Here is a 13279-nt window from a genome sequence, read left to right as displayed (position 1 = left end):
CACACACACACACACACACACACACACACACACACACACGAGTTGGACAATGAAAGTGAAACATCTGGTTTTAGACCATAACATCCCTTTCAGACAGCTTCCTCTTGTGTCCACAGTTAATCCTGTTGGATGTGGTTGGTCCTTCTTGGTGGTAGGCTGACATTACCCTGGATACTGTGGTTCTTGATACATCACAAAGACTTGCTGTCTTGGTCACAGATGCACCAGCAAGACGTCCACCAACAATTTGTCCTCTTTTGAACTCTGGTATGTCACCCATAATGTTGTGTGCGTTGCAATATTTTGAGCAAAACTGTGCTCTTACCCTGCTAATTGAACCTTCACACTCTGCTCTTGCTGGTGCAATGTGCAATTAATAAAGATTGGCCACCATGAAACCTCCCACACTAAAATGACAGGTGCTTCAGTTTTATTGTTTAACCCCTGTATATATACGTATATACACACACATATACATACATTCATACACACACACCTGCACTTTTGTCTCTAGATTCTGGATGGTTGAATACACGTGAAACAATATTTGTATCTGACTGTCACATATTTGGATTAAACAGCAGTGCATTGCAGGCAGACTATCATTCAGTGGGACAGACTCAGTAAAATGAAGTGATGCCATCAGCTCACGCAACGTTCTGTTGACATGACTCATGTTTTTATCTGCTAAATGCACACGTGGTGAAAGACGAGAATGCTTTTGCTGTTGCAACTGATAAAAAAAAACATCCCTTCTGCATTAATAAAATGAGCACTGGCTGATGTGGACGGGTGGAACCTTTATCAAACAAAATCAACCATGAACTCGTGAAAAAACGTAAATGCCTAGTTAAAAGACAAAATAATAATAATAAAAAATCACTGACTTGCAGCAGGAGTAGAGGCAGCAGCGGAGGCAGAGCCTTTTTCTTCCTCATCACTGTCATCCTCGTTGGACTGCGGTACCTCTGCTGCAGGGATATTTGTTGCTGGGGCCTCTGTTTCCTGCTCCGCTCTGCTCTTCAGAGCTAAGATACGATGATGTAACGCTGCAGCCAGTTGACCTATGTCTTTAGAGCTACCCTAAAAATATCAAAAATGTGACAGCTTAGCCACTTCAGTATTACACTTTTATGTATATTTACACATGCTACACATTTACTACATGTCTACAAGATATTTCAGGACACTAAAGATTAAAAACCTGATGCACACAACTATATCCTCTTTTGGCTATAATCTGGAGATGTCATTTATGGCTATAAAAATGGATGACATTTAACATTTCTTGAAAATTAAAATAATAAAAGAAAACCCTAAAATCATGAAAATAAAGCCTGAACAAGCTTAGTACTACATTCTGTGATACATACTGCTATTAAGAAGACCTTGACCCCCTGGTCCTCTGTGTCCATGGCAGTAATTCTCACACTCTTCTCACTGGCCTTGTCAACCTGCATCTGAGGCCAAAGTTTAGTGTTGAGAATCAACCGCAGGCTGCCCTGAGTCCTCATCACTGAAACCATCCGACCACACAAAAACACACAACTATATTAAACCACTAATAAAAGAAGCTTTAGCCAAACAGTACATGCACATTTTAATAAAAACAAACATATTAACCATCAAACAAAACTAATACGTAATTTGAGAATTTTATGTATTATAAATATAAACTCAAAAATGTTTTTCACCATTTTTGACTTATTCAAAGTCAAAAACAGTGAAATACCTTGATTTTTTTTACTATTTTTATTTTTTTACAAGTTGCATTCAGTGTTTTATGCAGAAAACCAGTTCTTAAAATCAAACACACTGATACAGTGCTGTTTTTTACTGAATTGTCTCGTGTATGATTTGGCTCCCTCTTGTGTTGAAAGTAAGGTATGGCAATACTAAGATAAAAATGAACAAATGTATGCCATTGTACTGCAAGGAGTGTTTTTCTTTTTTAAATACAACACTCTGCTAAGCAAATCTTATCAACTTAAAACAGGTTTGTTTTTCACAGCAAGTTGTTTATTTTTCTTCCCCACCCCACGGATGTTCCTGCATGTTTACCTAGGCGAGACTGTAGCGTGCCGTCATCTGTTGAAGCCATGTCGTTGAGTCTGAGCAACCCTCTGCCTCTCTCTATCCACGACTGAGCTGTCTTTTCAAAAACATACAACTTGCACTGCATCTGAAGTTACAAGACAAAAAAATATGAATATCTACATCGCTTTTTTGTCCCGGTATATCACGATGTGTTTAAAAAGGACTGTCCTGTTTTTACCTGTAAAACGTTGCTTTCTGACTCCTCTCCAGTTTTCACGTCGACTTTCTCTAAGATGCACTTCTTGGCTGTTGCTTTGGTGTAAGCTGCTGCAGATTCTGCCAAAGACTCGGACACATTGTTCACTCCTGGGATACAACACAAGGTCAACACTGTTAAAGAGTTTGCACGTTTTTATTGCTAAATTTGAAGTAACAAAAACAACGTTTCACACAAAAATCCAAAGAGCTGAGCATTTAGAGAAGTCACTTCAGCTTGAACTTTAAATGACTTTTTGTTTTATATACAGTGATCTCTTACTGGGTGACTGGTTGCCTCTATAAACTAACCAGGTCACTCATTTGTTTTTAATACAAATCAAGGTAAATAATTGTACTCTTACCCTTCTCTGGGGTTGCTTCCTGTGACGAGGGCTCTGAAGCAGAAGCAGCTGAAGCGTCTTTAGTTTCCTCATTTGAGCTCTCGCCCTTTGGAGGACTCTAAAAACACACCAGAGCTGATCAGTGGGTTTTGCTCAGTGTTAAATCAACATCGGAGAACTGATTTCACTACAACCCAAATGGACTTACCAGTACTCGTTCAGACATATTCTGCCCAAAAACAAATTTTGCTCCGTCTGTATTTTTCGTGGCATTGTTTGAACTAAAAGGACAGGAAGCAGAAATCAATGCAGGGAAGATGGTGGGATAAACTGAGCAGCTGAAATGATGTCATGTGACATAATTTCTTATTACCTTGGGGTTGAGATGTATTGTAGAAAATAATTAGTGCTCTCTGATTGAGGGTCCGCTGGCGCACTATCCTTTGAGTTCTCATCTGTACTGTTTTCTCCCAACTAGACAGGAACAAAGAAAAATAAATGTTTTTTACAAAACCTTAAAACCTCTCAGTAACAAAACACAGAAACGCACAAGTATATATATATATATATATATATATATTGGTAAGCACTTTTATTCATATCCCAGCATCAATTTTAGTTTAAATAACTATTTAAATCCTTCGAAATCACAAGCCCTCTCAGTGAACTTTACAGAGTAAACAAGTTCAATACAAGTCAAACTAAAATACTAGGGATGTCCCGATACAACTTTTTCGCTTCCGATACGATACCGATATTYCAACTTTGAGAATTGACCGATACCAATATTGACCAGTTACCAAAACAGTACAAGTCACACACTTTTACCCATTTTGTAGTGTAAAATCTTAGAAAAGTCTTGATCAAGTCAAACAGTGAAAAAGAGTAGGTATGAGAAAAACTGACCCAATTATTTTTAACCAATGGATCACATACATTTTAAACTGAAGAACATTTTACAATTTAATGAATAAAATAAATTACAATACCCTGAAAAAATAACACAATAAAAACAAAATGTACTTTTAAAGTGTAAAATAATTCAAAATCACTCCAGTTATTTTTTTTACCATCTGTCAGCCTGGTGCTGCTTTATGGTGGGAATAACTGAAGGTGGGGACAAAACAAAACCCCACATTATTGTCTGTTCAAAGTTAAGAGTCCACAGCTACAATTTTACTGACTGTGCTCAAAATAACATGATCAATGATAGATAGATCTTTATTTGCCATTTGTGCATATACTAGCAGTTTATACACATTGGAATTTTTGTGTGGGCATCTCTCCTGGTCACAGTATAGATGACAGAACAGTAATGATAGAAAAAACATTATAAGGTCTAAGAAAACAGTATAAGAACAATAAAAAAGGAAAAAAAAAATATATATATACACACATAAGCACACTAAAAAAAGAATAAAAAATTTAAAAGATAAATTTCAGCACGGTAGGTGGTGTGGCTCAATAGCAGCACAACAGTACAATCAGTGTGTCAAATGTAGGACCTGTATGCAACTTAGCAGCATTTCACATTTCTTAGGGATGAATGAATAAATTTATTGCACTTAATCTTCACTAAAACAAGTGTGTAAATAGATTAAACATCACTCTACAAACAAGAGCAAAAATAAATAGTAAGAATCAGTCAGTGAATTATTAATACTTTCTACAGTCTGAGCATCATGTGGAGATTAGCCTCTCTCTCCTGCAGGGAGCAGTTTGTATCACTGCTCTCCTCATGTTGCGCTCGTACTCCAAAACAAAATCTGCGCTCTTCCTTTCTTCTGTCCATCAAGAGCTAATCCACGGGCAACATTCTGCTGATGTCAAAACCGTAAAAAGCGTGCTATCCTCGCTTCTGCCCGCTAGAACCACCGGAGTGAGAGGAGGTTCTGCTCAGTTGGAATCATGGAGACACTTTTGGACCGAGGCTGAACCGAGCCGAACCGCAAAGCTGCTGCCAAGGTGGAGATTAGTTGTTGCTCCGGTTTAAAACGTTCACGGTTCTGTGCTCCCACGGAAAACTTGTGCGTGACAACTTTGCACTTAGCTTCAACTCTGTTTTTGATGAAAATAGAAAGTTCTGCTGCTGACATTCTTGCTAACTTGTTAGCGCAGCATGTTGTTGTGATCACGTGAGCGCTGCATGCTGGATCCAAGCTCTGCTGGATAGAAACACTGGAGCGGAGGCAGTGAACTGCTGGAACGGACTGCTAATATCGGCGCGCTTATATCGGACATTTTTTATGCAGGCCGATAAAATCCAATACTCGTTTTTTGGCTGATATCGGACCGATATCCGATATCAATATCGGATCGGGACACCCCTATAAAATACAGTCCAATCCAATCATCATCCAGTTAGAGCTGTATTCAGTGCCAATCCCTACAATAAAACCTTGCAAAACAAACCAACAAACTGCATCCAACCTTTATTTTAACATCTCCTACTTTTCAGCTTTAATTTGCACCCAGACTGTACGGTAAAGACCGTTTTAATAGCAGCTAAAAACAACCCACCTTTGCTCTGTCTTTAATATTCTGACCAAACACAAAAGATATTCCTACATCTGACTCCTTTTTTTCTCTTCTGTCTCCATCTTTGTTGTCACTAGCTTCATCTTCCTCATTTTCATGCGTCTGAAAACAGGAAACAAAAACACAGCAGGGTAAACTTTGATTCTTTTTCCGACTAGTTCGACGTAAAAGTACATCAGCTTTAATTAACTGCATTAAAATAGAAACGATACAATTAAATTTCACTTGAATTGCTGGCTATCTGACATCTGTGGGATTTTTCAACATGTTCATTCATTTTCAGAACAAGCCACAATGACTGGAAGTAATGCTTTCTACAGTGCAGCCAATTGATGCCAATCTAAACACATGGGCTTCATGCTCCTACAACCAACGCAGACTGTTCATCACTTTGGCTCTCCAACACAAGTCTGTGTGCAGCAACCAAACACTCCACTTTATTATACTATAGTATGGCAAACCCATCAACCAGCTTACCTGTCATAAAAACCATAGCAAATGTTCCTAAATATTAAAACAGTTGAAGCACACCAAGCTAAGTAATCCAAAGTCAAGCTGTTCTTTACACCAATTAATTGTGAAAAGTTACTTTTTAATGTGTTGTTCAAAGTGAGCAAAAAAAATCAATGTCTGCTGTCACACAGACAATACCACCAGACAAAAAATAAATTAATTAATAAAAAAAAAGAAAGAAAGAAAACACAGCTGCTGGGGAAAAAAAACCCTTAGCAGAACACTTTTTTAAAGCCTCAGCTTGATTTGAGATTCAGCCAGCCCTCACCAGTGACTTGGCCAACGTAGAGTGCTCTTTATTGTTCGGGAAGGGGGACTGGGTCTCGTGCGATTCATCAGACGACTTTTTCACACCATTTGTTCCACAACTGGAATCTACAGTGAAAAACATGAAGGGGAAAGAAAAAGAAGCTTTTTTTCCCCCACCAAAAATATTTCCTTGAAAACGTAGAAATGATGACAGCAAATGAGAAGCACTGAGGATACAACAAACACACAGAGTGGACATCAATATTTCTGAGAACACTGTACAAGTGCTCTGTATTGAAGATGCACTATGTTGCTGTTTAAATAAAAATACTTAAGGTCAATTTAAAATTAGCATACTCTTGGATCCAAGTGAATTTCTTGAAGCAAATATTTCTAAAACATTTCACCTTGTAGTTTTACAAGTACATCTTACCATACATCTGATGCAGTCAGAAAACAGTGAAATTTGTACCATTTAAAGCAATTTAAATGTAAGCTTTACTTACTGGACTCTATATGTGATTTAGAGGCTGGCGCCTGGAGAACTGCAGGGCGGAGGACACTGCGTTGCTGCTCCTTGGGCTTCTGACTCGGTACGCCTACAACAGAGACAACTGCTCTCAAAACAGTTCAAAGCAATCAACTGTTGTGTTTTATATATTATTTTTGGAAATGTTGCACAACACAGTAAGACAGTGACAAACACCTACCAGAACTTGGTGCTTGTCCATGTATGAGAGTTGGTGGCTTTAAACGAAACCCCACAGGTTTCTCCTCTGGTGAGAAAAGTTAAAAACAATATTTAAAATCCAAACCAACAGAATCAAGATGTTATTCTTCTGTCTAATACCTATTTAACTGTAGAGGCTGTTATCATTGCCTACTTTCATTGCATTTAATTAATTTCCGATTTAGTGACATGGCAAACTTGTTGCCCTCTGATTTTATCAGTCAGTCTCTCCTATGTTCATTGACTTGGTCTGAATAATAATAATCCTATTTATTTTAGCAACAAAGAACTAACTCCAGGGTCTACTAGATGCCATGGTTAAACACCTTGTGGTGTGAGGCTTGAATGAAACTATATACTGATAACTGTCTGCACCCATCATGCACACTGCCTTAACCAGACAACTATAATGTTTTTGTCACATCAATACATAATGCAACAAATGTTTGCAAACACAGATGTTACCAACCACTACATATTTTAATAAACATTTATTAAATGTATATTGAAGTGACTATAACTTTAGAAAGACCGCAAAAAGCTACAGCTATAAGTTTTAAAATCTACCTACAATGAGGGTTTGATGTTTGCTGTATATTTGCAGCAATAGTTTGTGTTTACATTTTTGTGGACACAGTTCATGTGTGTTTCCTGCAGCAGATCTCACTGTGCTGTTTATTCAGCTTTAGAAATCTGTCCCACTTCCAAATCCCAGATGTTAGATGACCTCACTTTTCCGTAATTTCTTTAACTTACTGGAACATTTCTCACAGTCACTTATATTGAAGAGTGTGTCTGCATTCTTTTACTGGTCAACAACTGTCAAATATGTGTTTTTCTTTGTTTTAAATATTGCAAATAAAGTTTGTTCAAAGCAAACTAAAGTTAAGCTTGCAGGAAATTATTGCCAATGTTCTTCAAATTGCTACGTTTTCTTTTTAATTACCATTATTTTTATTTTTCCAAAGCCTTAACCAAGATCATTATAGTTTGTGCAAAACACAGATACTAAATGTAAAATGGGACGTAGTGAGTTTCACCTAAGCAAGTTCTCAAACTGAAGTAGAGACTCAGAACAAGCTAAGACATTGCCTGCACCTGTTCTCTTCCCACATTTCAGAAATATCACTTAATCTACCTAAAGATGTTCTAGATACTAAAAATAAATCTAAAAACAAACTTAAGAGTATACTTTATACCTGGCAAGATTTATACAGAATAAACCTGAGTGGCACACGTTCATGCGTCAGTAACAATTAGTTTAGAATTAGATTTTATTTTCCTAAATTGTGAGAACAAGTATTTATCAATATACCGAAAACACAATAAGCATCAATTAAAATTAAAATAATTGATTATTTGCTTAGTATTAAAAACTTTACGACTCAGTGCAACCTCACTTTCATTGTTGGTTCTGTAAATTTTAATGCTCACAAAGTTAAAATGCATTGAATGCATGAAGGTAAACTTATTTAATTACTATTTTAATCATATATAGTCAAAAATAAATAAAAAATTCAAGTTAAAGTCTGAACAACATGCCATGTTTTCATCAGAGTGTTTGCAGCAGAAAATAATAAAAGTGAACCAGGCACAATACTAAGACTTAAGCTGTTGCGTCAGCCACAGACAGCAACAGCTGCTTTGGCAAAGCCATGACCAGAAAAGCCACTGTTGGCTGCGGCTAAAGTTGTTAGACCCAACTGTTTTTATAATGTGCAACACGATAGGCACTGCCCAAAAATCAAAGTGTAGAAACCTGTAGTAAATTAAGTGGTATTACGGAAATTTAATGTTTTTTTTAAGTACTGTCATTTGTCTAAACCCACCACCAGGGAACATTTTATAACCAACTCTACAGTGAGGAGGAACAGAGAAACAGAAGAATTCAGCAAGTTAATCAATCAGGTCATTTTATCCATTTTTGAGTAACACAATGAACAACTATTATCCTCAAGCAAGCAAAAGTGGTTTCAAATTCTATTTAATCTTTTGAGTTCGCTGCATTAAATCTTTGAGAATTATAATAAAGCGGTTCAACTACAAACTGACCATATATCAACTTTTTGAATTCGAAAGTGGAACAGAACAAATGTTGATCTGGGTGGCTCACCTGGCTCAGAGTCAGAGTTCCCAGTTGGAGACTGGCAGAAACTTGAGGGCATGAATACATTGTTCTTGGTTACTGCAAAGTAGGAGACAGACACTGCACTCAGCATACAAATCTTTGTGTACACCACAAGCAAAGAACTAAGGGGAAAAAAGTAAATGCCCTGCTTAGTCCTTACCACAAGTCCTTACCAGAATGTGGGGGTGGAAAAGATGAGGTCCTTTCCCTTTTTACAGGCGGGCAATAGCTTCCCTCATCTTTATCTGAATCTGAAAATGACAGCAGATTTTTTTTTATTATATTACTCTTAAAAAACTCCCAATAGATGTTTTATATAAATAATGAGGGGTGCTGTGTTTCTACCTTCACCATCTTCTGCACTTGAGCCCTCAGCAGAACGCTGCAAGACAGTACAATAACTTCTTTATTCAATAGGCATAAAAGGGAACCTAACTTACTATAAATAAAACTGGCTTGATTACCTACACAAACAATCAGTCATTTTTCTTTATGCATCAAATCAAGCAAGGCTGAGTGTTAACTTTTCATTAAGGCTTTTTAACAGAGACTTTTGGCTTTAAACTTTCTTTGGGAGGTAAAAATGCTTTTACAGTTAAGTAGAGAATGGTCATTAGAGTTCACTGTGTACAAATATATGCAAAACTAAAAGAGCTGATGTTGACAATAATATAAAATAAAAAACATACCTTCTGAGCTTTATCTTTTTGGAAAACAAACACAGGAGGCGCAATGGCAGGCTTTTCTGTTAAGAAAGAAAATAGGCTAGTCATCTAAGCACTAACCTAATTCTGTTGATTTGAATGTTCATGACTTGAGGCTGAAAACATTGACTATACCAAAAAAGGAGGAACATAATCATTCCCCAAATCATCACTGAAACAGCAAAAACATAAAGAAGCACAAATGAGCAACTTGTATTTACAGACTGAATGATATAGTCACTAAGACACTATGGCTTATAATTACTTCAACAAGAAATATAAAAACAAAAAAATACAGAAGTTTAAACAATTTGACAACTATCTTAGTAGTAATGTCTTTATTGCTAAAATCCACTTCTAAAATTAACAAGACAATCCAATTAAAGAGCTACTGGTAAAGTAAGTTAATATACATTTAATTAGGTCAATCAACTCAAACAAAAACAATATCTCACAATTTAAAAAAAAACATTTTTCCATAACCTTTCAATCTACCTGGACAAATAGCAAAAAAACTATTTCTGCAATTTTAAATAGAAGATTTTAGAAGGGCTAACCAAAAAAGCTGCTGTTATAACCTAAAAGAAAAACAATCACTAAGCTAGGTAATCTATGAGTCGCCTCAAGCATTCAGCTTTAGGCTGTAACCTGTGAAAGATGGGTAATCCTATAACGTTATCAGACAAAAGGTCTCCCTGTGACTGAATGGGCCTGTTTTGGCAGGTGTAGCGTCAATGTCGTGAGCCATCGACGTTTGTAAACACGGTTGCGAAATCAAGACTTGCATACACAACACACAGCCAGGCTGAGATACAATCACCGTCTTAACACACCCTCATGGCTCATCCAGACTGCTGTATGAAAAATGTTTACAACAATGCGTGGGAAAACCTTACGCCCTATTTATAATCTACACGTGTTCACCTCTTCGGGTTGCAATCTGCTAATATGCCTAGGTGTGTGTGTAGATTCCTGCATGCAACTTCGGATATTTACTACAAGCAGTGAAGTTGTCTAATGTACTCCCGGCTTGCAGCTATCTGACCCTTTCCAGTAAATAGTCACCGCCTTCTGCTTGCAGGCTATGGTTAGCATGCTAATGCGCTCCATCTCGCATGAGTCATCTCCCATAGCCACTTATGCCACCAAGATTCACTTTGAATTTACTCAGTCACAAGGCCGACACAGGAAACATATAACGAACTGCTAGTTACGTAATTTAGCCAACATAACTGGATCTAAACATTTGCCTGTGCAACCATTTTCACCCTACGCGCCTAAAAAACGCTAACCGATTCAACAACTAAACGCTAACTGCACTGAAATAGAAATTTCGCACCACAAAGCGTTCTGACAAGGAGACCAGTGGTGCACTACTGCAGGATAGGATGTGTGCGTTATTGTCAGAGACATTAGGAGTTTACGTTTACGTTCAGAGAAACTTGTAAACTTACCACAAATGGTAAGACATACTATCTATTAATAGCCAGGTGCTAGCGCTAAAACATAAGCCGGTTAGCCGCAGTTCGTACACATTCCAGGTAATACCCGTATCCCAGTCGTTAGCATTGTTAGCTTGTTTGCTAATGCTGTGTGATCCAGGCAGCGCGACACTACGCTACACCTAAAGTCATAATTCACAAGCGACCAAGAACCTTTATTTAGGTTGTCACGCTTGTAAATAACACAAGACGTAGCCTTTATATCGTCACACGGTCAGGTTTGGTTTTCACACACTGCTATTTTACTCACCTTCGTTTGCCAAGTCCGCCATTTTACTTCGACGCTCTCACACCCACAACCCACCGCGCAGATACAACAAGCCGAACAAATGTTTTCAGTAAGGCCCAACGGCCCCAAAAGGCAGGGGTCCTTCTGTCTTTTTACAATATTATTTACCAAAAACACACTCCACAACAAAATAAGACTTTAAAGAAATAAAAAAAACACCTCAATGAGAAGGACAAACAAAAATAATACATTTTTTTGCCAAAAAGAAATCTGGACAAAGAGCTGTACAACTATAAAAAAAAGTCATAAAAAATGTCTCATTTCGTGCACACATGCTAAGAACTAACTGAGAGACGCAATTCAATCCAAAGACTACAAATGCAAAACAGTTAAATAAATAAAACTTGTGGTTCACTTATGGGTGGTTAGTTTGTTACACTGTCGCTTTCCCAAACTGGTTTGTGTTCATTTAAGGTAATTTATTGTTGCGTTAAAAATATTTTGTGGTAATCACCCATCTTTTAAGGGAAATTTAAACTGCTCAAGGGCATTGTGTTTGTCTCTGTTTGTTGTTTGGGCTTTTTTATTTTCCATTTGCATCTAATTTTGCCACTTTTGTTGACGCAACTGAACAATTCAGTTGTATTATAAGGCCAGGGGAAATTATGCCTCATCAAAAGTCACTGCACAAACACAATCCTAAGTAAACAAAAGGGAACTTGGAGATACAGAATGTTGACAAAAAAGAATCTCAAAAACGTGATTTTAAATTAATTTTAAACATGGGAAATGACACAAACAGAAGGGACAAAAATGGAAAGAAAGAGATGCACAGCAACCACAAGATGACGAAAGTTATACGCAAACAATTCTTCACAAACCAACTAACAACAAACAAATACAAATGATAAGTGTGGCGCATAACCAGATGTTGATGCAAAATGGTAATAAAGATCACCAAATGGGTGCAAAGAGGCACGAACCATCTTAAATGTGTTAGAAATAAGCAGAAAGGGAGCAAACAATAAAACAGTGCAGTGACAAAAACAACTCAAGATTTCCACAATATGAGTGACCACAACTGATGCAGAGATGCAAAACATTCACATTATAGGACATGAACAACCATAAGTTGTAAGCTTTATACTTTTATTTGTTTTATTATTATTATTAATTGTGTGTGGTCCTTTTTCAGTTTGTGTTGGTAAGCTACACACACTCACGCACACACACACACACAAAAAATTGGTTCATGGTTGATGCACTTTTAGTTTTAATGAAATAAACAGGTACAAGTCTCTGAGTTAAACTTTTACTGGAGCAGCTTCTGTTTGTGTGTGAGGAAGCAGATGATTATACTTTAGTCTGACTGTGAATTGATTCATTGACACACTTTGACACTAGTTTGGTCTTCTTCTGCAGACAACAGATGGTGCTGAGATACTATGACAGCTAACAGAATAACAAAAAGCAAGGTAATAAATGGGCAAAATAGTAAAACAAAAACCAGTAATGCCCAAAATGAGGTTTACTACATGTATGTTACTAAAGAGGGCCTCAACACATGTCTAACCTCCAAGTCCAATCTGTTACATTTGTTGTGGTCTGAGTGTTGATTGAATCGTTAGGCTAAAAAAAAGGAAAGAAAAGTTTATAGATTTAGGAATTATTCAGAAAAGCAAGGATGAATCGAGGTTTCTGACATTTTCAAGTTTTATTCAGAAACGTTTGACAGATTCGTATTTCTGCAACTTTCTGTTTGCATAGCTGGAAACAAAGTTTGGGCTGCAATTACGCTTCTCTGCCACTAGAGGGCAACCTGACTATTCATGAGCTGGAAAACATGTTAAGGAGACAACTATCAAAATCTGCATCATTCTATATAGGATACAACGATCAAGGGTTTCATAGCATAACATAACATAACATAACATAACATAAAATATATAACATAACATAACATAACATAAAATATATAACATAACATAACATAACATAACATAACATAACATAACATAACATAACATAACATAACATAACATAACATAAC

The 13279-nt window shown here is 36.9% G+C and overlaps 1 protein-coding gene across 4 annotated transcripts in view; it reads right to left on the bottom strand.

Annotated features, from left to right (window-relative positions):
* Positions 1–11320, bottom strand: part of ranbp3b (RAN binding protein 3b) — a 13563-nt gene extending 2243 nt beyond the window's left edge. The window contains exons 1-16 of one of the 4 annotated variants that reach the window (XM_014007444.1): positions 11251–11320; positions 9484–9539; positions 9140–9176; positions 8968–9045; positions 8780–8851; positions 6647–6712; positions 6443–6535; positions 5956–6062; positions 5157–5276; positions 3010–3110; positions 2845–2917; positions 2658–2754; positions 2276–2403; positions 2062–2182; positions 1374–1516; positions 888–1083 (exon numbers count right to left, since the gene is read on the bottom strand). In XM_014007444.1, coding sequence (XP_013862898.1) covers positions 888–1083; positions 1374–1516; positions 2062–2182; positions 2276–2403; positions 2658–2754; positions 2845–2917; positions 3010–3110; positions 5157–5276; positions 5956–6062; positions 6443–6535; positions 6647–6712; positions 8780–8851; positions 8968–9045; positions 9140–9176; positions 9484–9539; positions 11251–11272 — 1510 coding nt within the window. In that variant the 5' untranslated portion in view covers positions 11273–11320. Of the gene's footprint in view, positions 1–887; positions 1084–1373; positions 1517–2061; positions 2183–2275; positions 2404–2657; positions 2755–2844; positions 2918–3009; positions 3111–5156; positions 5277–5955; positions 6063–6442; positions 6536–6646; positions 6713–8779; positions 8852–8954; positions 9046–9139; positions 9177–9483; positions 9540–11250 lie in introns of those variants that run through there. The other 3 variants (XM_014007445.1, XM_014007446.1, XM_014007447.1) reach the window with 3 other exon arrangements.
* Between the last annotated feature and the right edge of the window lie 1959 nt (positions 11321–13279).

The sequence above is a fragment of the Austrofundulus limnaeus genome, unplaced genomic scaffold (genome assembly GCF_001266775.1).
Source record: "Austrofundulus limnaeus strain Quisiro unplaced genomic scaffold, Austrofundulus_limnaeus-1.0 Scaffold42, whole genome shotgun sequence".
Lineage (NCBI taxonomy): Eukaryota > Metazoa > Chordata > Actinopteri > Cyprinodontiformes > Rivulidae > Austrofundulus > Austrofundulus limnaeus.
The sequence above is the reverse complement of the archived record's forward strand: the minus strand, read 5'-3'. Positions and strand labels throughout refer to the sequence as shown.